This window comes from Oculina patagonica, chromosome 3, assembly GCF_052425735.1.
Source record: "Oculina patagonica isolate OP01 chromosome 3, crgOcupat, whole genome shotgun sequence".
NCBI classification, from domain to species: Eukaryota; Metazoa; Cnidaria; class Anthozoa; order Scleractinia; family Oculinidae; genus Oculina; species Oculina patagonica.
The window spans coordinates 15,630,638-15,651,626 of record NC_135760.1 but is presented as its reverse complement, the minus strand read 5'-3'; the positions used below and the strand labels follow the sequence as shown (position 1 = coordinate 15,651,626).

Here is a 20,989-nt window from a genome sequence, read left to right as displayed (position 1 = left end):
ACTTTGTGTTGACGGGTAGGAGCGCCATCTTGCACAAGGAATTCGGAGCTGATAATGACGAATGATACGCCTGTAATCAAACACAATAAACATTTAATACAGCAGTGGGCTTCTTTATATCATAAACATGCACTACCAGGCATAAATAAGCACTTGCCGGCATTGTAAAAGCAAGAAATAAACAGAAATAACTCTCAGACAAGAATCCAATCCAAGAGGAAGTGAACCCTCCTCAAACGTCATCCATATATGGAAGTTACAGTTTTGTGGTACCCAGACCACTCGGATCTCGATTGGCCGTGTGACGGAGTTTTGCTTGACTTGCCGCTCTGCTAATAAACAGCAAAATGATGAGCTATATTGTACAAAGTACTTTAAAAACTGTTTATATCTCGGCATTGATGTTTACTTTTGCGTATTTTACTTATTTAACTCCGAATAATTGTCAAAGAGTGAAATAAAACCGGTTGTTTTCCTTGTATTTCCAGTCTTCTGAACGGATCCCGAAAATGTTCCCGCCAAAAAAGCGCGCGCTTCAAAACAGACGGACAACGCGTGAACGCGAGCGAAAAAAATACATACGATAAAAATTTAAATCACTTCTTAGAGATTCAAAGCCTAATGGCCGTTAAGTTAAGTCTTTCTGACCAGTAATAAGAGTACAAATTACAGCCTCTTGTGTAAAATGTATAAAAGCAGAATTTTTGGCACTCCACCTGAACCTGTCTTCAACATGAAGTCGGCATGTTTGCCGCCGGAGTTGTTAGAAGAAGCATTGTATGTTCTTGCTGCAGAAAATGAAAAAAGCATGAACGATGCAAACGGAATGCAAGGCTTTTTTAAAGGAGGAAATACGGCAGGTAACTTGTTCAAAACTGCTTTACTACTGTCAATACAGAACGTAAGTTTACTATTTGCTTGTTATCTTTCAGAATATGTTTTTCTCTTGTGTGAAGAAATGGGCCTGCCAACACAAACACGCTTTTTGGCAATTGAAATTTTTGACAGGCAAGTGGAACTTGATTTTAAAAAAATTAACGTGACATTTTTTCACTTTTTGGTGTTTTAAGTTTGCTATAAGTTTAAAAGAAAGCTGTGTTAAAGCTTGTAAAATATAAATTCGTCTCGTAGGTTCATGGCGAAGCACGTCTGTGATCTCTATGAACTAATACGTTCAAACTCAGAGACAAACCTGCAAAAGAACTGGAAAGAAGTGGAAAACAGAGAAAAAACACAGCTACCTTTGAGAGTCATGTCCTGTGTACAGCTTGCAAGTAAGCTGACTTCGCATTACAAGGTATGACTTTTACTCTGACTAGAAACAGTTTTGCAAAACTTATTTTCAGTAGTGACAAGAGCTTACTATTTTCAATGCCGGCATAGACCCCTTTCAAATGTGATACATTAAAAACCCGCTTAGGCTAAAATTTGCCAGTTAGACACCTACTAGCCTAAGATTTGGAAATAGGTTCTTATTTTCTAAAATCAGAAAAAACGTTTACTTTTAGGGAAATAAGATAAGTCAACATTCTGGATCCTCTTTGGAGGTCCCTAGGAGCCTTATCACTCCACTTGCAATGTAAATGCCAATGTTGAAAATCCTACAGAATGTTATTATTTATACAATCACATATCTATATCTATATCAATATAGGGGGGGGGGGGGGGGCTGCAAAGGGAAATGCCCATCACTCGGATCCAATTTGTATGGTATGCAAACTTCATATAAAAAAAAGCTGAATACCACTAAAAATTCTGTACGCAACAATGTAAATTTTTCTTCAGAAAATAAGAAGCTAAATAGCCTAAATTTGCGTTAATCAACATTTATGTAAGAACCTGTTTAGGCTAACTTGGGAAAATGCAGGTTCTTACTTGTGGGATTTTACTGTATCATGAAAAACATCTAGGATAACAACTATTTTCATGCAAAATATTCAATTTTTTTTTCTTGGTCTCTGGTCTGAATTTGCATTTTAATGTTTAAAATGAGTTAATTTAAGAGGGTCCTGAAAAGTGGGGGGTATATAAATCTCATTTTCCATCCAACATTTTGCTGAAATCTCATTTCCCAGTCTACATTTTGCCCAATTCCAAGTCCCATTCCCAGTTTTTGGTTTGTGATTCCCAGTACCAGTGACCCAAATCCCATTTTTCCAGTGAAAAAATAGGCAAATCCCAGTTCCCATTTAACCCCTTCAGGCCCCTCATTTAAGCTTTGCGTTTTATCATCAGGCAATAACACCAAGTAAAGGTCAAAGGTTTCTGAACTCCATCGGCCATTGTTATACACTAGGAAGCATCGTGAAGTCTGAGCTGAGAATCCTCCAGACTTTAGACTATCATATCTTAATCACAACACCATTGACATTTCTGGAAACAATACTAGAGATACTTGGTAAGTCAAATGGAAATGGCATTAAGTGTCTTTGGTTTTCAGTAAGATGCTGCTTGTACATGAATTGATATAATTTAATAAAACAGACAAATTGACTGATTCATTCATCCATCCCTTCCTTCCTTTCTCCCTCCCTTCCTTCCTTTCTCCCTCCCTCCCTTTTTTTTTTTTTCTTTCCTTCTTTTTCCTCCTTCCCTTTTTCCCCCCTTCTTTTTTTCTTTTGTTTTCTAGTCTCTTTACTATTACATAATTTAATAAAACAGACAAATTGACTGATTCATTCATCCCTCCCCTCCTTCCTTCCCTTCCTTCTTTATTTCCGTATGTCCTTGCTTCCTTCCTTCCTTTCTTTCTTTCTTCATTCCTTCGTTATCATACATTCCATTTTCAACACAGTGAGTAGTTTTACATGTGTACAATTTAACCCTGTCCATGTTGCATTATTAATTTAGGACACAATGACTCCCGAGCTCAAGTGAAGCTACTCCACGATGCCAGTGTTAAAGTCCTGGACATAGTCTACCTCAAGTTTGAGAAAATATACACCAAGTTGTGCATGGCTGCAACAGGAGAAAATTGTATTAAAGACGGCAGACAAAACCTGTCTGTCTTAACAAATGATCTCATGTTGCTGGCTGTATCAGTCATCGGGGCAGCATCCTACATTGTGAATCAGGCAACTAGCGACATGGTAAGTCAATGCACTTATCACAGTCCCCCTCAAATACACTGCATTTGAGCTAAGTGACCCATCAGGCCAAAGCTTATCCTGGTTTCTGTAGCATGAAGCGACTAGAAGTATTGCTACTCCCCCCTGGATGGGATGTTAGTCCATCACAGGGTTACCTTCCAACAGTAAATTTGCCAGTATCCATTTATACACCTGGGTGGAGAGAGGCACCAGGAGAGTTAAGTCTCCTGCCTAAGAACACAATGTAGTGACCCCGGCCAGGACTCTCAGACTACTCTATCTGGAGGCCAGCCCACCAACCATTAGGCCACCTTCTGACGTCAAATACACCATTATACCTAAAAATTCAAACTGTGTTTTACAGATGGGAAAGTTGCTACAACATTTTTGATCCCAGTTTGAATAGTAATAGGCCTAACTCTATGTATTCTTTGCAGTCAGCCATTCTAGTGACCTAATAATGTTTTCATTGTTCTTTAGGTGGTGGAGCAACTCGGTCTAATCACCCAGATCCCAGTGGATGATGTTCTTGACTTTGCCACAATTATTATAGAGAATACACTATAATCTCTTGAATTTGTTGAAACAAGGCAATCCTGACAAAATTTGCAGCGAAGAAGTAAGGGAAGCAAAAGTAACCCTTGCTGCATTGATGGTGGATACCAACTAATTTTTTTTGTTTAAATTAAGCCCAAATGTTTATATCAGAATCACAATGTAATTATTTATGTTGGCCAGTAAAGCTAACCAAATATCAGAAATTATAAAATTTTATTTTATGTACACACATTTTACAGATTTTTTAGTAATTTAGAAGACTACTAAACTGAACTGTACAGAAAGAGAACCTACCAAACAGAGTCTATTTTCATGAGCTACACATGTATTTTGCAAGATACTAGCATTGGTACTATAAAACGTATTCATTTTAATAGTTATTATTAAATCCATGACTAGCAAGAGCTGATGATGTAACCACATGGAATATGGCTAGTCATGAGCTAGAAATGAATTACAGTTTGCTGAGTATTGGATCACACATTCATCACAAAAGGCAGCAGCATTTGCATGTTCTTTTCCTAAGTGTTCTATGGTTCTCTTTGAGTTGCAGCTGCTATATAGATATATACAAATGCATGACACCTATACTGAAAATTCTGGAATCATCAGTTAGATATAATGTTGGCAAAAACAAGTTGCACTAATCTAAAGTTACATACTAGTAGAATTTGTCAGTGGACAGTAAACTAACTTAATAGGAATGAACTTCATCTTGAGGGGACTTGTCAAGCAAGTTATTTGACTATTTATAAGTAAACAAAACGAAACACTACATGTAAATAAATAAAGTAAAAATACCACTCACTTATGATAACAAGCACTATTTTTGTTCAAAATAAATGCTTCAAAAAAAGAGTGACAGATTCATGTATCTGCTTAATGACTAGAAAAAGTGCTAACTGCACCTCTTTGCAAGACTGTCTAGAAAAAATTTATCTACGATAGCTACATAGTTGTGATTTCTGTTCTTAAACCATGTCTTGATGAAAACTACTATTTTATCTTTCACTGGGTCCTGCAATAAATAGTAATCTATTTGTTTTAATGTTCTTTTATCTTATAAATATCATTTTAATATTTTTCTAACATAGAAAATAAACTAATATTGCAGTACTATTGTTCTTGTTCATCACTTGGAGACTCAGTGCGAGGTCTTTTTAGTGGTGGACATTCATTACCCTGAAAACAATAATAAAAGATATTAACTGAACAGCATGAAAACTACCACAAGTTACATTATACTTGCATTGTATGTGCATTAAAGCTACAAAGTTGTTACACTGACAGACAAACAGATGTCATGCACATGTAACTATGTTTATTGATCAATGAGGTTGGTATATGTGGCATGTGAATGTCAACTTTTGTTAAAAAAAAAATGTCACAAGGACAAAATTTGAGTCCCATGACTTCTCCCATTATTCAGACTGGTTGGTTTGAGAAGAGACTTGTCTCCTCAAACTTGTGTACCCTGTAGGGATGAACAAAATAAGTCATCCACAGAGCCAGTCTTCAGTTTCACAAGAAAATACAAAAACATGCGTTTCCACCTTACATGCACATTTAACTTACATGTATGCTACACATGATGCTTAGGTTTGCTGAAACATACTTTCAACCTCTCCCAAACTCACTCTTTATGGTGCTTTTATTGGGTCATGTTAACACACAGGCATTTTCTATTTCTTAAATAACACTTGAGGTGCAAAGAAAATTTATTTCCCAGCTTGCCCTTCAGGAAAGTTGGACTCATTGTGTGCTAGCCAGAAGGGTTTCTCAGTGGCCTTACTTCGTCTGCCAACTTAAGTCCAGAAATGTAGATTGCTCATCAGGCAAGCAATGAATAAAATTCACTAGCCCAACAGGAAAATCCAATAGCCCCGGCTATCTGACAGGACTTTCTTTGCACACAGCACTCAGAAAGAGGAATTCCACTTGACTAATCAACAGGCAGTTGTAAGCAGGATTATACCTTTGTCACAAATTTTAATTGTTTTTACCTCCTGGTTACTGCTCTGTTCTAGCATACTGGAGATATCAGTGGTTGTTTGAGAAGGTATCCCCTCAACCTCATTGGAAGGCTCATCTCCTACCCCCGTCAGGTCTGTCACGGGCTGTAAGGAATTATCATTTGTGTCGTCAAAGTCTCTTGAGTCCTCATCATCTGGGATCATTCCTATTCCAAGTCTGTATGAAATGGTGGCACTCTCGTCGCTAAACATTTTAAGTAAACAAAATCAATAATTGGTTGATTATAGTGTCTAACAAATGACAAGGGCTTTATTTCTTACCAAAAGATCAATAGCTACTCAAGCTTGTTGTTAAGATTATTAATCAAGGCTTAACGGTGATGAAATATTACTGAAGCCAGTGATGTAAATAATAGGCAAAAGGCGGAAAAAATAACCACCTGAGGACTTGATTTTTCCAGCTAAAAGACTGTCTGGAAAGATCTTACTTTTAATGTGACCCAAATATTCCGCCTGTCATCAACAACATTTCACCTGTTGGAAATCTTAGATACATCCACGCTGAAGCAAAGTCCCAGGTAAATGGGAATAATGGAATAATGAGGTTTCCTTTGAAAAAAAAACAATGACTTATTTGGTGTTGTAGAAACTGTTGTAAGTTGTTTACAGGTTGTTTTTTATCCTCGATTTGCATCACTCCTGATAAGGACACAAAATTGCCAAAGTTTGGTACAAGTAATAAAGAACAGAGGACTGTACATGTAAAAAAGTTGGGTGTAAAATATAACTAATTTATTTTACCTTGCAAGTGAAGGCACAAGGTTACTTTCATCTCCTTCAAACGCGCTTGGTCCGACTTCATTACCAGCATCCTCATCGTTCTCGTCATCATTATCATTTTCATCATCGTCAATTTCATTATCCTCATTATCATCATCTTCATTGCTCACGTAGCTATTGTCAACTTCATTGTCATCATTGTTGGCGTCATTCATACTTAAATTACTGTCCTCGTTTATATCAAAGGCACTGCAAGAATTGTCATCAAGACCAATGCTACCTTTATCGCTTTCCTCAAAGGTCACTAAAAAAAGAAATTGTATGATTGAGATGACACAATATTAAAGTGTATATGACACAAAAATTTTTTTTGCGTTTTTTGGCTCTTTGATATTTGAAAAAAACGTAAAACGTTTTAAAAATGATGAAAAAAAATTTTTGCTATGTTTTTTGCGGCCCAAAATACACCGATTTCCCTTGAAAAATTGTCCGGAGACTGGTAACTAGCATGTCTACTTGTGACGTCAGTGTAATTGATTTGCAGTCTCACCGCTGCCAACTTTGAGTCATTTCTCTCTTACATCGCCGAGGTATACGTTTGTTCTCTCTCCGTTTATAATGGCCAGCGACTCAGAATTTAGTGATTCAATTGACTCTGAAGACAGTATGGAAGAGACTGAAGATTCAGAAGAAGAATGGGGAGTTGTAGAGACGCAAATAACTCCCTACGAAGATGAACCGCTCGCTGATGCTAACGATGGCGACTCCGACTACTCCGAAGAAGAAAGAGACATCGATGGTCTCACTCCGGCTGTTCTGGAGCAAAGATACGACGGAACTGTGAGCGTGGATACCTGGTTAGTAAAGGTCTTGAGTTTTGTGAATGATTTTCTCTCAAAGTCGCGTAAAAGCATTGCATACGATGGACGCCATATTTGTTTACATTTGCAGGTGTCGTTGTCAACGATGCACTACTGAATCTTTGGTCGGCTCACTCGAGTATCGCTGTTGCCGAGAGGTCACAAGTGCATCAAGATTGATGCTTTTTGATGGCTCGATTGAACGCATCAACTGCATCACTGAGCACCCCGACTACGATGCCATAACAAATCGTGCAGTTCTGTTGCAAGTGGCCCCTTTGTTGCGAAACAAGGATGGAGGGGTTTACCGCCGCCGAAGTGGAATTTCCGAAAACGAGTAAGCATTTAACTTACCACATATATTTTTTTCAAGCCAACTTCCGTAACTTTGAAGTAAATCGATCAGTTTTAGTTCTGTATGTCAGGCTCGCTTAGTACTCTGCAGCGAAGATTTCGGCCTATTCGATTCAGGACTAATCTTCTTGGGGGCTAAACGACCAAATACCCAGATAACGACAAAGTGAAGCATACTTGTGGATCGGCTCGCCAAAATCGACGCGGTGCCGCTGCACGAAATTCACCCATTTCGCTCTTATAGTGGCATCAGAAGGGAACACGTGCATTGATATACCAGGAGTGAAAAAAGTATTCGTACAACTTTGCTGGTTCGGCGCTCCCGCCACACAATATCTTCCTCCCTTCCTCACTGCTTTCTTCTTGCCTTCCACCATGTTTTGATCTGAGTCAATTCAACTGACGTCACGAGATTACATCACGTGACTTTTTGGCCGCGCGTCCTTGCGACACATTTCAAGTGAAAAAAGCGGGACTTTTGAACGCAAAAAATGAGGCTCGACGAAAATTTTGAAAACTTTTACGCTCGGAATAGTTTTTTACGCATATCAAAGGGCCAAAAACCGCATATACACTTTAAGTTATAGCAGTTTTTAGTATATACCACACAAGTGAATAGTGCTTTTCGCATGCACTGATTGGTTAACTCGGAGGTGATTAGTTAAGTAATATTCACCTCCAAGCAGCCAAAGAGAAACAAACTGCCTTTGCGCATTGCTTTTTTTTACCGAAAGTGATGTTTTGGTCCGCTAGTTATTCAACTTGTGTGGTATATACTAAAACAATTATTCACCTCAGTGTCGGGGAATGTGGTGGATATTTACCATGCCACTTCGCGGCTTGGTAAATATCCACCACTATTCACCTCCACTTCGGTGAATAATTGTTAATTAAATGAATGTTGAATGGACCTAGAGCTGTGTTTGTTTGTTTGTTTTGATTTTGCTGGTCCTTTTGACCCTTCGGCAATCCTCTACCAAAATTATGAATTACAAATAAACTGCAATTTTCAATAAAACACATTTGAATGTGTTATGAAGATGAATGTGTTTTTAAAATCAAATCAACGGTCACATTCTTCTTTGCCGTCAATTATCTATGCAGACCTCTCAGGAAACATAAGTTCCACTTCAACTGATTCAAGTCATGCCTTTCGGTTCTGATTGGAAGATTTCAATCCATTTTGTTTGTTTCTGTTTTTCAAAGGTTCGTTAACTCTAGGTCTTCTTTTTTTTAGTTCAGTGGCTCACAGCCACTTTAATTATATTCTGTATTCAAAATCAAATGATGGCTGTTCCAGGCCCTTAGTTCATAAGCTTTTCATTCACCATCAACTGAAAGCCTGGAACTGACTAAATCAAATGTAGTGATATGGTCTATACCTCCTGCATCTTCAGCTTTCAAAAGCTCCTCAGCCTGGCTTGCTCTTCGTTTGATTGGACTTGTGTTTGTTGGATGACTGCTAATCTCCCCTTTTGGTGCTCCAGTTTTATTTAGTTGGAGAGGACGTACAGGTTGAAACTTGTCAGAGCTAGCAGCATCTGTTGCTGACAGTTCAATGACCTGCTGCTGTGAAGAGCTTGGAGATGACGCTGCACTGTCGTTAGTTTCACCAACACTTGAGCTAACTGACTGGTTGTCTCTGTCGCCATCATCTGCTAAAAAGTGTACAATTAATATTATGCAAAAAAGGTTGAGTCTTTACAGATTTTATAAGGTACAGAATGCATCATAGTCTTGCAGTACAATGTATACAGAAGTCCTTGTACAGTCAAAGGTGAAAAATATTTTAAAAATATTAGTTTATGATTTAATTCAATCAATTCAACAGTCACAATCACTAATAAAATAATAGAAGATGCAAAGGTCACAAAGTTCTACCTGTCAAAATGATTCATCCGATCTAAGTTTTAAAACACTAAATTTTCGGTGGCCTCTGTCCACCTTCATCAGAGTAAAATGTTCGATCCTTGAACGAGGAATCTCAAGTTACACCAAGAGACTGTTCCTAGAGTCATGGCACTCTTCTAAATCGGTGGATTCCAATGCAGTTAACGAAAGAAAACCCCTTCCGCGTGCTTATACTCCACTGTTAAGAAATTAAAGATTGGATGGCATATTTAAACATGCCTAGCGCGTGCTAATGTTTTAACGAACTCATTTTACTCTGATGAAGGTGGACAGAGGCCACCGAAAATTTACTATTTTAAAACTTAGATCGGATGAATCAAGAATTAAGTCTACCGATCGCCACAGACAAAGTGTAGTCACAAAGTTCAGCTACATCTATTACACTATTCTCCATCTTCAACCCATCTTCATCCCATGTTATATTTAAGTACCATGTTAGTGCCATGCCCTGGAGGGGGAACACTCTCAAATGAAAAGGATGGGGGTGCAAGTTGGAAAATTTGAATTAAAACCCCTAAAGACGACCAATCTGGATGTGGCGTAAGCTTTTTTCACCCCTAAAGGATACCAGTTCTTCTGCCTGATCAGTCTACATGTAGGCCACCAACAAAGTAAGACAGTGCTTTTCAATATTTCTTTATTTGCAACTTTAAATGAGACCTCAACAGCTAAAAATATTGGCGTTTTGTCCTGAAAACCCTAAGTGAGACCATTCTTTTCATATGGGAGCCCCCCCCCCCCACCTGCCGAGCGGCATGAAAACAAAAACTAATCAACTAACCAGTTCCATTACTTGTAGTAACATGTTTCTTTGCCTTGCTTTTCTCCTACACAGCAAAAAAACAATGATAGGCAATAAAGCAATGCTAGATGAATAATCATGGTTGACAGAATAAAAGAAACCTGTTTTATCAGATTTCTCAATTTAATGTAACATGAATTTTACTTCAACCTTCACTTCAATCATGTATGATATTTCACTGACAAATCACAGCTTTGACCCTAAACAACTAGTTAATATCTGACTCTTTACCTCTTTCTTGCTCTGGTCTTGACTGACTGCAAAAATTAAATAAATACAGTGATTAATTTCTACCTAATTTTTTCAGATATCTTGAACCATTTGCTGATAATGCATACCCAAGAAAAGTTTAATCCTTGCTCACCTAGTGGGGGGGATGCTATATTTCTCATCTCCACCCCCTCCCCAAATTAAAGGTACCACTTCTTAAACAGAGGGGTTGGGGCTTTTCTTCAAAGGAGAGCAACATAATGAGGCCTGTTTTTTTTTTTTTTTTTTTTGCAACATTCCAATTGAAATTTATACTAGAGGCAATCTGTCTGAGACGAATTACCCCCCTGAAATAAATAATTTGTCTGCCTGAGATGGGTGATTTAACCAGATATAAATTCAAAGTTTATACCAATTATGTCTAAACACCAATATTTGTGTCTAGCATAAATTAGGCGAATCCGACAATCTGATGATCAAATCACTCTGGTTTGTTTTTGTACTGTTCACTTTAGCCAATCAGAGTGAGCGTTATATTAATACTGACAGCACCCCGTGATACCGGCAAATTACGTAACAGACAGGATATTTTACACAATAAGACTGTAAAACAAGTCACGATGTCACATTTCTCAAGATTTCAAAACAATTGTCACGAAGTCGGCACGTGGACCTACAAACAATTTGACAGATCAAAAAAAATTATGATGATCAGCTTACCTGGGACCCATTTGAAAACTTTCAAGGTACAACTGCTTGGACCCACATTAACCCACTTCTTTTCCCTGTGAAACACCAAAAATATTGTGTGAAGTCCATGAAAAAGCGAGAACGCTGAACTACAAGCAACAGACATTTAACGCGCGATCACGAATCTTTTGTGTAACGAATGAATGAATTCGCAAAATGAATAAAATGACAAAATTGCAACCGATGCCTAAATTCCGGGTTCAATTATGTACAGTTTTGTCAATTACCATTTTCTTACGCGCTCCACTGACAGCATAACCCGTTTGACATCATCTTTTGCTCGGCTTCGAGTTTCCAAGCGCATTATGCCGCTCCTGTTCATCATGGCGGCGATCGCTGTGAGCGGAAGCTCCCGGATGATCCATATATGGAACGGGTGCGGGACGGGACCGTCCAGGCTTCACCCGAAAGGTATCTTCGTCGCCCAGCAAAACGATTTCTGCTAGCAGAATATTTTCTCGCATTACCCTGGCCAAAATATTTTGACAGCTCATGTTAATTTTTATTGTCACTTCCTGGGTTGTCAAACATATTGCCCTTGTTACGTAACAAAAATTTTCTCTTTCACGGATGGGCTGTCTACGGTCAGAGCTATAATTACAATTTGGAAATCTTGTGATTGTTGCACAATCTAAAAGCTAGACTCTGAACCCTGACTAAGCAGCTTCAGACGTCTCGTATTTTCTCCCTGTCTGCACGTAAGCAAATTACTTTTTACGACTCTATTTCTAGCTTAGCACAGATTGTTGGGGTCGATGTTAATGAATGGTTCAAAAAAATTTTTAGCCCGAATTTCCGTTTCAGCGCTAAGGTACTTTTGTAACTGTGAATCTATTTGGGATATTGGATATGTGGTTTTGCTTGACCAAGAAAATGAAATATAGTTTCACGTGCTAGTCATTTGGTTATTGGCTGATTCTATTGTTCCCTCCTCATACCCGCCCCCACAATCGCCCTCTGAGCGCCATGTTGTGACGTCATTTCAAAACTGAAGGTATATAAAAACATGGCGTCACGGTTTTGTAGAACTGCATTGCAAGTAAATTCAGGGCTTTCCTTCTTTCATTTTCCGCGTTCTTGTAGAGCTAAAGTATTCGTTCGTTTGTTTACTACAAGTTTTATGTCAAAGAATATGAAGGATGTCAACGGAGTGGAGTCAAGCGAGGGGAAAATTTCCAACTCCTTCCTCAATGCCCAAGACACGCAACTTGTAGAGAGTAAGTGGAAGCGAAAGTTTATGGACACGAAATATCGATGTGATGCAATTTTTGTTCTGGGTCCTATGGGAGCAGGCAAAACCACTGTGATTAATAACGAATTTAAGACGCATCCAGTTTTCGGGAACTACGCGTACGTAGACACAGACGAAATTATGGGAATGTTGAAAGGTTTTGAATCAAACAAAGTGGAGGAATACTATCCAATTGCACGTAACATTGCTATTAACCTCACTGACTGGATCTTGGAGCAGAAAATTAGCTTTGTAGCAGAGGGAACTTGTGTAAAGTTTCTGGAACTCATCGACTACATGCATCGCTTAAAATCAGTCGGTTATCACGTTCGCGTGAAACGCCTGCCTCGAGTTCCTCTCGAAACAGTTCTCGAAAGAGCCAAACTACGAAAAAATCGACTTGTTCCAAATCATGTGGTCAAGTCCATTTTGGAGGGATCAAACAATGGATTGGAACAATTGTACGAGTTCAACAAGAGAGAGGCACTTTTTGAGGACATGGATAAATACGATTGTAACGAGAATTTGAGAGTTTCGCCAGGACCTTCATTAGAAATTCCATCGCCAACTGCGTGATGATACCTCGTGGTACGTGTGGTTAATGCATCAGTCAATTCCAGCAGTGCCCATCCCCCCCCCCCCCCCCGGGCTAACCCCCGGGCATTAGCATTTCTTTAAAAAAAATTGGCAAATTCTCCGGTGTGGGGATGAAGGAACCAGGCAAATGCCCCGCTCCCGGGTTAATTGTTTTCAATCTCTCGATAGGTGATATAAGAATATAATACAAGTTGTTGCTTCTTAGCAATGAAGAAATATCTAAAATTGAGAAAATATACCTTTAAAAACATCCACGAACATCCACAAGCTTCTCTAGTCCTTCGTGAACTAGCTAATTTGCAACGTAGTCCACATCTTGGCCAATAAACGCCTCCATCACGAATACGCGACTCACTCCACGGTTTTGAAAGTACGTGTCAAATGCCCGTGGGTCAACCTGAGGTACGCAAATGCCCCACCCTCGGGACTGGCAACATTAGGAAATGCCCCGGGGTTGCCCGGGGGGGGATGGGTACTGCTGGAATTGACTGATGCATAAAGTTTGTTTAGTAAATTAAATATATTGGCCAATAGCAACCAGGTGAAATGACGAACAAATTGGCCAGTCATTTTACAGTGTTTAACCACAAAATAGATGATAATACTATGACTATTTACTTCAGTCAGACGTATTAACAATAGCACAAGCAGGGAACTTGTTTATGTACAATGTACTTCCTTGTTAGGCAACAACCACTGTTTTTATTCCAGGCTAAACAAGGGTTAGGGCCTGTTTACATGATTCCGGAATGACTTTCATTCTGGAACGAAACTCGTTCCGGAATGAAGTTCGTTCTGCATTTACATGACAGAGTCGACAGGTTCAACCAAAGGCATTTTCATGTGCGCGGTGTTCGCGCGAGATCAAAACAAGGTGGCGCATGTTTCGCGCGAGATCAAAACAAGATGGCGCATGTTTCGCGCAAACATATTTTTGTGCCCATTAATGGCCGTATCTGCAATTTTAACGCGTAATTTGACCATATAGCTGCTTCTTTGGGCTAAACAGTAAATGCTTTTACGTTTTTTCGCTCTGAATTCAAACTGTGAAGTCCGTATGCGGTTTCATGAGTTGCGATTTCATCTCGGAACGAAATTCGTTCTGTGTTTACATGATACCAGAAATGAAATGTCATTCCAGAACGAAACTTTCATTCTGGAATGAAAACCGGAATGAACTCATTCCGGAATGACTTGACTTTCGTCTCGGTATCATGTAAACAGATACAGAGAAATGTATGGGGATGGAATGAACTCGTTCTGGAATGAAAGTCATTCCGGAATCATGTAAACAGGCCCTTAGAGTAACAGAGAGTTCAAATTCTTGCTGTCGTTTGGCCACACACTCTCACTAACATTGACCCTCATCAACACACATCTGTAATTACACATATTTCTAAAGAAGTTTGTTTCAAAAACATCTTTTAGTTTACTTTCAGATTTAATGAAAACAAAAGTTAGTAACAGTTTCCTGAAAACTTTTTCCCTAGATGGCTCTCTAAAGGGAACTCAGGGGTAGTATCAGTAAGGGCTGTAAATTTCAATTTTTCACAGTTCCTGCATGCTAAGGTTTAAAACAGTCTACACTGGTACCTCTTTAGGGTAAAAATAAGCTTGTACCATATCATAAGTAGCCCGAGCTCAGAGTACAAGTATTTGTATGGAAATTAATTTGGAAATAATTCTTCTTACTTAAAGTGCTACTACGATCAAATTTTCGATTTCCATTTTTTTACATTTTCGTGTACAAGAAGACTTTCTTACTTACCTTGCCAATTTTCAATCCATTACGAACATCAGAAGTCGTTTTATTTTAATGTTTATTTCCGATAATTTACGGCCGCCATTAAAAAACCTTGTTCCAAGGCTTGGTTGCGAATAGGGAGAAAATGACGTCAAAGGCTCCAAATACCTCACGGGTTGAAATTATAATAACAATATGTAGTGAAAATCACGCGAAAAGCAACAAAAACTTTAGGCTTATTTTTCGTGCAATGTTCTATGCTGATTGTTATTATAATTTCAACCCGTGAGGTATTTAGAGTCTTTGACGTCATTTTCTCCCTATTCGCAACCAAGCCTTGGAACAAGGTTTTTTAATGGCGGCCGTAAATTATCGGAAATAAACGTTAAAATAAAACGACTTCTGATGTTCGTAATGGATTGAAAATTGGCAAGGTAAGTAAGAAAGTCTTCTTGTACACGAAAATGTAAAAAAATGGAAATCGAAAATTTGATCGTAGTAGCACTTTAACATTTTGGCATATTTGATCAGACAATGTCCGATGACCGACAGTTATTTCCAGCACTGCCTGCCAGGGTAAATTCCGACAGAGACATGGCCCAAAAAGTAGCGGCAGTACCTACACTGAAATCCAGACAAAAAAAAAACTCTTTTTGCCAAAATTTCCGACAGCCAACTCAAGCAACATAAAGTATGATAAAACACAGACAGTGGGGCATTTTTAAATTCAGACAAGTGACATGGGACACCCCCTCCTCTGGCAGGGACCAATTGCTGATTTGCTTGACTGTGTATGGCACAGTTGGTACATTACGATGTGATTACGCTATGAGATGCTTCAAAAACAGCAGACAGACAACAACAAAGAAGTAAGGCCCATAAATAAATTGAAATTTATTTATCTTTTACAACCTTTCGTTGACTGCCAATTATTTCCATTTAATCTTAGTGTGAGCTCCCTATGGAAGCATGCCACCATAGGTGGATTCTAGTCAAAATCTAACAAGTATCCCTGTTACTTGAATAGGAGTTCTTCTCATCCCTCAAGCATTTTCACTCCTTGAGTTATTTCTACAGTTGTGTGTTTTAAGTTATACAACATACTTGTTATAACGTATTGATGGTAGAGCTTGTAGTATATCGTTAAGGTAAAAATACATTTTTTTAATGTTATGTCAAATTATTGTGTTGTTCCAAAAAATATCAAGGAAGGTTTGTTTTGGTTTGTGCCCCTACCCCTACCCCCAATGCTCTAGTTTAGCTTCATACGTCCCTTTAAGAACTTTCACTTTTAAAATAGAACCCCCTCCCCATTGGGATATTTTCCAATGACCTTCCTTGGGGTGGGTATGAATATTTTCTGGAACTGTACATAATTTATTCATTTTGCTATGTCTTGTAATGGTGACATAGCCATAGTGTAACTTAATCTCGTAAAGATTTTTCTGAATAATGTAAAAGCTCTGTTAAGCATGCCTCCGTGGTGGGATGGGAGGGGGCTAATGATTGGTCTTAAAGACCTTTTGTGGGGAGGTTTAATCCACCATATGGAAAAAGACGGAGGCTGTACATTTTACCACAATACCTTACGAATCTAACACCGCTAACAGGGCACATCGAAAGCCGTATTTTTGCAAAATTTGTCCCTGTAGCGGCATTGTTCACACTGGGTTTAAAGTTTTTAGAGCTCTTCTGTGCATTTTCATGAGCATTTTTGGGGTTTTTCTGCGCTAAGAATCGTAGGTTAATGTACCAGTCACCATCTTTTTCGGTATCTATGGTTCAAATCGTATACTGTAAAATCAGTTATAAGCCCTGGGCTGATACAGCTTCGTAAGGGGTTTTAGGTGGCTTATAAGAAGGAGGGCTTATACCCGGGAGGGGGGGGAATAAGCAGAATAAAAAAGTTTTGAGACAAGCCACTGCAGTGTTGATCGGAATACATTTTTAAGTTAAAAAGTCATGATAATGCAGCATTACGCTCTGTTTAGTACTGTCCTCCAGCAGAGGGGGACTTATATCTGGTTGGCTTATAACCGGATGTATTTTTTTTTGTTTCCAGGTAGATGGGCTTATAACCAGGGGGCTTATACAACCCTCCAAGTTTTTTTTTCCTTAGTGGCCATTTGGCCACCAACTGCTCAAGTTTTGGTCGCCAGTGAAAAATTTTAGACACTTCTTATTAAGCTCCACTTTCAATCCTTCTTCTCAATTTAAGTCACCAGGCTGGCCACTTCAGTTCCAATTAAGTCGCCAGCTCCAAAATTTTAGTCACCATGGCGACTAAAATAGTCTTAACTTGGAGGGTTGCTTATAACATCTATGATCAATTGGTCAGTGCCAAAATTGCCTAAAATTGCATGACATAGCCCCTTTAACTTAAGATATCTACCATCTAGGGGAAGGGGGGATCTTACTAGAGAAGGGGGGGCTCAGTTAAAGAGGAGGCATCAGAGCTTTTACAGTTATTCTTTTTAATCCAAGAGTTCTGCCAAAGAATTTAATTAATGTTCATAACTGTTTCTTCGTACATTGTGGACAGTGCTCAAAACCACATAAATATACATAGCTAAGCTGTGCGAAACAAATAGAGATTATTCTTCATAATATTTATTTGTATAAAATGTTGTACTAAATATAATTATGTTGAATTTTTTTGTACGAAACCTGTCGATATACATTTGTAATAATTAAGAGCATTTGAAGATGTTAACCAGGTACCAACAAGATGCCTTTGAAGTCTTTGACATAATAATAATAAATTTAATCTCCAAACCTGCTTACAAGTAGTTGGACCATTCCGTGACTCAAATATGGATGGTTTCAATGCCCGGGGGTATCCCCCTAAAAAGCCTAAACGGGAATGTGGCGCCCAACGGGGTCGTGATGTTGGGTCCCGATCTAGAACGGGGTATCCATTTTAGAGACAATTTCTAGAACGGGGTATGGCATTTCGAACGTACGAAAGTTTCAAATTATTTGCAGCCAAAAGCGGGGTGTTAAAAAATTGGCCTTTTTCTAGAACGGGATAATCATTTTGAATGCAAATTCTTTCTAAAACGGGGTGCTACTTTGGAGACCTGGGCGGCACATACCCACCCAAAATATACCTGAGTACCCCCCCGGGGGGTTCAATGGGTCCGTAGGCTACAAGTCACAGGGCAGTTCGTTCCAGGATTGTCAATTGACACAAATTATAAAATTTAGCACTGAAGGAAGACCATGTAATATTTCCAGTTCGTGCGATTTAACGCATCGTTTTCATTTTAACGCATCATTTTCATTTTCAAAAAGTTGCAAGTGCGCGCGACCTGATGAAATTAGTATCCATTTTGGCTACCAAGTAAGTCGCACGCTTATGGCCGTTCCGAAGTTGCGCAGGAAACTGGGGCGAGTTTCAAATTTTAAGTAATCGATTATCTGACACCACCACATGAAAGATCACGGTGAGATTGGTCATTTGACCAAGTTTGATGCTTTCAGAGTGAACAGAAACGAAGTTATGGACCTTGAAATATGGTTCAAAATCCATACAAACCCTTAAAATTTTTTCCGTTTTGTGACAGCTCTAAAATCCTGCCAAAGACTCATTTGAAAGAAACTAAGATGAAAATCACTATTTTTATCTATTTTAAAGAGTGCCACAAAAACCATAAAAAAATTAAGAGTTTATATGGTTTTTTAATCAATTTTTAAAAGTTATTATAAAAGTCATAACCCAAGATGAGGTTGCCCTCCCTATATATCCGAGCCAGAGGCTCATGTATAAAGCGCATGACAGGGTCAAAAGACGATAACCTACATCCCTACCAGTGCTAGCCTCCTACGCAGACGTTTATATATTATTAATCTGGAGTTGCATTTAAAAGTTTCGAAATTTCCTAGAAAAACTGGAAATGATATCTCCATCTTGGATATGTATACATTACGAACTCTTCCTTCATATGGACGCTCAGCTCTGTCCCTTGGCCTCTTTTGTTTGGTGTCGGTTTTATTTTACAGGGAATACCCTCCCCATAGCCTGCGTGCAGCTGTCTCCTATTTCCTTTCTGCCGCGCGAGGAAATAGTTCGTACCTTTCGCGTTTCCCATACGCGCCTGCTACGCACGCTAGGGGAAATAGGAGACGGTCTACCCACCCGTCGATTTTCTCTAGCCTGCAGAACAGGCAGTACCGCCTGTTCTGCAGACTAATTTTCTCCGACAACGCGAACGGGCTATCACTCAAAACAACAGTGGTTGTCATCAGCTGAAAGTTGATTGAATTAGTAACATCACAGGTAGACCACCCTATGTGTTCGTGGTTAAATATTGTTGACATGAGACGAACAAAAAAATATTGTAATTTATGAGAGTTACTAATAAATAAAGCCCTGGAAATTACATATCTAAACTTCATTTCGCCTTTTGAAGCACCTTTTTACTGAATTACTTTCGACCGAAAGTAATTCAGTAAAAAGGCTTTTCAAACGGCCCACGCAGGCGAAACAACACTACACATGAGTTGATTAACATTTCATTTAACTCTGCTGTGATATTAAGGGCGAAATGTTGTTTAAATATGTAATTTCCAGAGTTTTATTAGTCAACCCTCGTAGATTTCAATATTTTTTTGTTCGTCTCATGTCAACAATAATTAACCACGAACACATAGGGTGGTCTGCATGTGGTGACAATAGCGGCAAACGCTCTGGAGAGCAAGTTACACCAAACCATTACCAGATCAGAAAGTGCAGTGATTCTCCTTCGAACCCAGATAGGCTATGGTACAGAACATGATTCTGCGCGCGCTACGCTGATGCAGTGATTCTCCTTCGAACCCAGATAGGCTATGGTACAGAACATGATTCTGCGCGCGCTACGCTGATGTCATAAACGAAACACTGATAACGAAAGTGTTGAATTTTATCGGCGACCACGAGTTGGAAATGTCCCTGACTAGTATGTCTAGTATGGCGGCTAGTGTGACCGAGGTATTGCGACGGAGTTTGCGAGGGGAAAAGGTTCATGAAATGGATCAGTACACGAAACGTATTGACGACACAGAAAACCATTTCACTGCCATGGCTCGCCGGGTTGAAAAATACGCCGCAATCATGGAGAAACTAGCGCAGAAAGGAGAAAAATTGTCTTCGACAATTGGCGTTTGTACTTCCGACCTGGAAAGCCACCCCGCTGTTAAAACAAATTTGTCAAACTACACCAAGTATCTGTCTACTGTCCAACAACAACGGAAAGAGTTAAAAGATACTCTTCAAGATAAAATCTCAATCGACATCTTAGCCTACGAAGGGAAGTGCCAAGAAATGAGAAAGTGTGTTAATGCCTGCGAAGACGCCGTGATTAAAAAAAATCGCCGACTTTCTAAACTTGAAAAGGCGAAAAACAGGACACCCGTGGACCCAAGAAGAATCAACGATGCAAACATCAAGTTCGAACAGGCACGATGCCAGGCGGAACGTTCCCGCGAAGATATTAAGGTAGAAATGAAACATTTTGAGGAGCAGAAATTGCAAGATTTAAATCGTATACTTGGTGATTTTCTTCTCGCCGAGATGCGCTTCCATGCCCAAGCTCTTCAAGCTTACACTGCTGCGTTCAGGTGTCTACCGCTGCTGTCTAGTGAAGATGAAGAAGATCCACCTCGCGGGTACACCCGCGGGTCCTCTCGCGGGCAATCTCGCGGGCAATCTCGCGGGAAAAGAGAAAAGAAAGTCGTGTTTTCCGCTTCTGACGAAACACGGCCGCCAGCATCGGAAAGAGGCCATAGACGAAGATCTGAATCAAGTTCCGATCTTTCACTGGGAGATCTTGCTACTTAATAACAAACAATTATAAAAGAAGAATTGATAAACTACACTTTTATTTTAATGCTAAATGAATCAATGTCATCTTTGCCATAAAACAGATCCAATTAAAAATCCGCAATATAAATTTAGGTTTTGTAGTTAACGACCATCTTGACATATTAATACTTACATTTAATAGAATAACGTTCCCTAGTGCATGACGTTTGGTGAGTGTTTCACTGTCAACTCACCTAAAACTCATGGTTGAATTTTTTAATGTTGCTACAAAGTAACCCGGATACGACGAACATATGCATTTACTAATCTCACGGTCTCACTTGG

At 39.1% G+C, this 20,989-nt stretch overlaps 6 protein-coding genes across 7 annotated transcripts in view; 4 read left to right on the top strand and 2 right to left on the bottom strand.

Moving 5' to 3' along the window:
• The window catches only part of LOC144646904 (actin-related protein 2/3 complex subunit 3-A-like), a 4,821-nt gene extending 4,578 nt beyond the window's left edge, over positions 1 to 243 (bottom strand). The window contains exons 1-2 of the mRNA XM_078506612.1: positions 158 to 243; positions 1 to 70 (exon numbers count right to left, since the gene is read on the bottom strand). The exon at positions 1 to 70 is cut by the window's left edge and continues 24 nt beyond it. Of these exons, the coding sequence (XP_078362738.1) occupies positions 1 to 70; positions 158 to 163 (76 nt within the window). The 5' untranslated portion in view covers positions 164 to 243. The remainder of the gene's footprint in view (positions 71 to 157) is intronic.
• Positions 244 to 623: 380 nt separating this feature from the next.
• LOC144645670 (cyclin N-terminal domain-containing protein 1-like) lies at positions 624 to 3,667 on the top strand. Its single transcript, XM_078505222.1, has 6 exons — positions 624 to 860; positions 933 to 1,008; positions 1,132 to 1,297; positions 2,236 to 2,398; positions 2,851 to 3,089; positions 3,570 to 3,667. The coding sequence occupies exons 1-6, from the start codon at positions 686 to 688 to the stop codon at positions 3,654 to 3,656; spliced, it is 906 nt and encodes a 301-aa protein (XP_078361348.1). The 5' UTR covers positions 624 to 685; the 3' UTR covers positions 3,657 to 3,667.
• A 174-nt stretch (positions 3,668 to 3,841) lies between these two features.
• Positions 3,842 to 11,714, bottom strand: LOC144646902 (uncharacterized). Of its 2 annotated transcripts, none has more exons than XM_078506609.1 (8): positions 11,515 to 11,714; positions 11,258 to 11,322; positions 10,559 to 10,584; positions 10,307 to 10,352; positions 8,997 to 9,272; positions 6,422 to 6,704; positions 5,651 to 5,864; positions 3,842 to 4,829 (listed from the first exon to the last, which is right to left on the bottom strand). In XM_078506609.1, exons 1-8 carry the CDS (start codon positions 11,610 to 11,612, stop codon positions 4,764 to 4,766), a joined length of 1,074 nt encoding a protein of 357 aa, XP_078362735.1. In that variant the 5' UTR covers positions 11,613 to 11,714; the 3' UTR covers positions 3,842 to 4,763. The 2 variants fall into 2 exon arrangements, with proteins under 2 accessions (XP_078362735.1, XP_078362736.1); XM_078506610.1 differs by having other exon boundaries at positions 8,997 to 9,269; positions 11,515 to 11,710.
• On the top strand, positions 6,747 to 7,769 carry LOC144646903 (uncharacterized). The gene is made up of 2 exons (XM_078506611.1): positions 6,747 to 7,257; positions 7,352 to 7,769. The coding sequence occupies exons 1-2, from the start codon at positions 7,019 to 7,021 to the stop codon at positions 7,599 to 7,601; spliced, it is 489 nt and encodes a 162-aa protein (XP_078362737.1). The 5' UTR covers positions 6,747 to 7,018; the 3' UTR covers positions 7,602 to 7,769.
• Positions 11,715 to 12,263: 549 nt separating the features above from the next.
• On the top strand, positions 12,264 to 13,141 carry LOC144646901 (uncharacterized). Its single transcript, XM_078506608.1, has one exon. It carries the CDS (start codon positions 12,294 to 12,296, stop codon positions 13,092 to 13,094), a length of 801 nt encoding a protein of 266 aa, XP_078362734.1. The 5' UTR covers positions 12,264 to 12,293; the 3' UTR covers positions 13,095 to 13,141.
• A 6,591-nt stretch (positions 13,142 to 19,732) lies between these two features.
• Positions 19,733 to 20,703, top strand: LOC144645669 (CBY1-interacting BAR domain-containing protein 1-like). The gene has a single exon (XM_078505221.1). The coding sequence runs from the start codon at positions 19,787 to 19,789 to the stop codon at positions 20,678 to 20,680; it is 894 nt and encodes a 297-aa protein (XP_078361347.1). The 5' UTR covers positions 19,733 to 19,786; the 3' UTR covers positions 20,681 to 20,703.
• Positions 20,704 to 20,989: the final 286 nt, after the last annotated feature.

What these genes read in the sequence shown, in the direction of transcription:
- LOC144646901 (XM_078506608.1), top strand. Translation starts at nt 12,294, where the DNA reads ATGGCGTCACGGTTTTGTAGAACTGCATTGCAAGTAAATTCAGGGCTT.
- LOC144645669 (XM_078505221.1), top strand. Translation starts at nt 19,787, where the DNA reads ATGTCCCTGACTAGTATGTCTAGTATGGCGGCTAGTGTGACCGAGGTA.
- LOC144645670 (XM_078505222.1), top strand. Translation starts at nt 686, where the DNA reads ATGTATAAAAGCAGAATTTTTGGCACTCCACCTGAACCTGTCTTCAAC. An exon ending in GCAATTGAAATTTTTGACAG is followed by an intron (nt 1,009 to 1,131) that starts GCAAGTGGAACT and finishes TTCGTCTCGTAG; the next exon opens with GTTCATGGCGAAGCACGTCT. An exon ending in AACAATACTAGAGATACTTG is followed by an intron (nt 2,399 to 2,850) that starts GTAAGTCAAATG and finishes TTATTAATTTAG; the next exon opens with GACACAATGACTCCCGAGCT.
- LOC144646903 (XM_078506611.1), top strand. Translation starts at nt 7,019, where the DNA reads ATGGCCAGCGACTCAGAATTTAGTGATTCAATTGACTCTGAAGACAGT. An exon ending in ACTGTGAGCGTGGATACCTG is followed by an intron (nt 7,258 to 7,351) that starts GTTAGTAAAGGT and finishes TTACATTTGCAG; the next exon opens with GTGTCGTTGTCAACGATGCA.
- LOC144646902 (XM_078506609.1), bottom strand. Translation starts at nt 11,612, where the DNA reads ATGATGAACAGGAGCGGCATAATGCGCTTGGAAACTCGAAGCCGAGCA. An exon ending in GAAAGCTGAAGATGCAGGAG is followed by an intron (nt 6,705 to 8,996) that starts GTATAGACCATA and finishes TTCTTTTTTTAG; the next exon opens with TGACCTTTGAGGAAAGCGAT. An exon ending in CTTGTGCCTTCACTTGCAAG is followed by an intron (nt 5,865 to 6,421) that starts GTAAAATAAATT and finishes TAAAATGTTTAG; the next exon opens with CGACGAGAGTGCCACCATTT.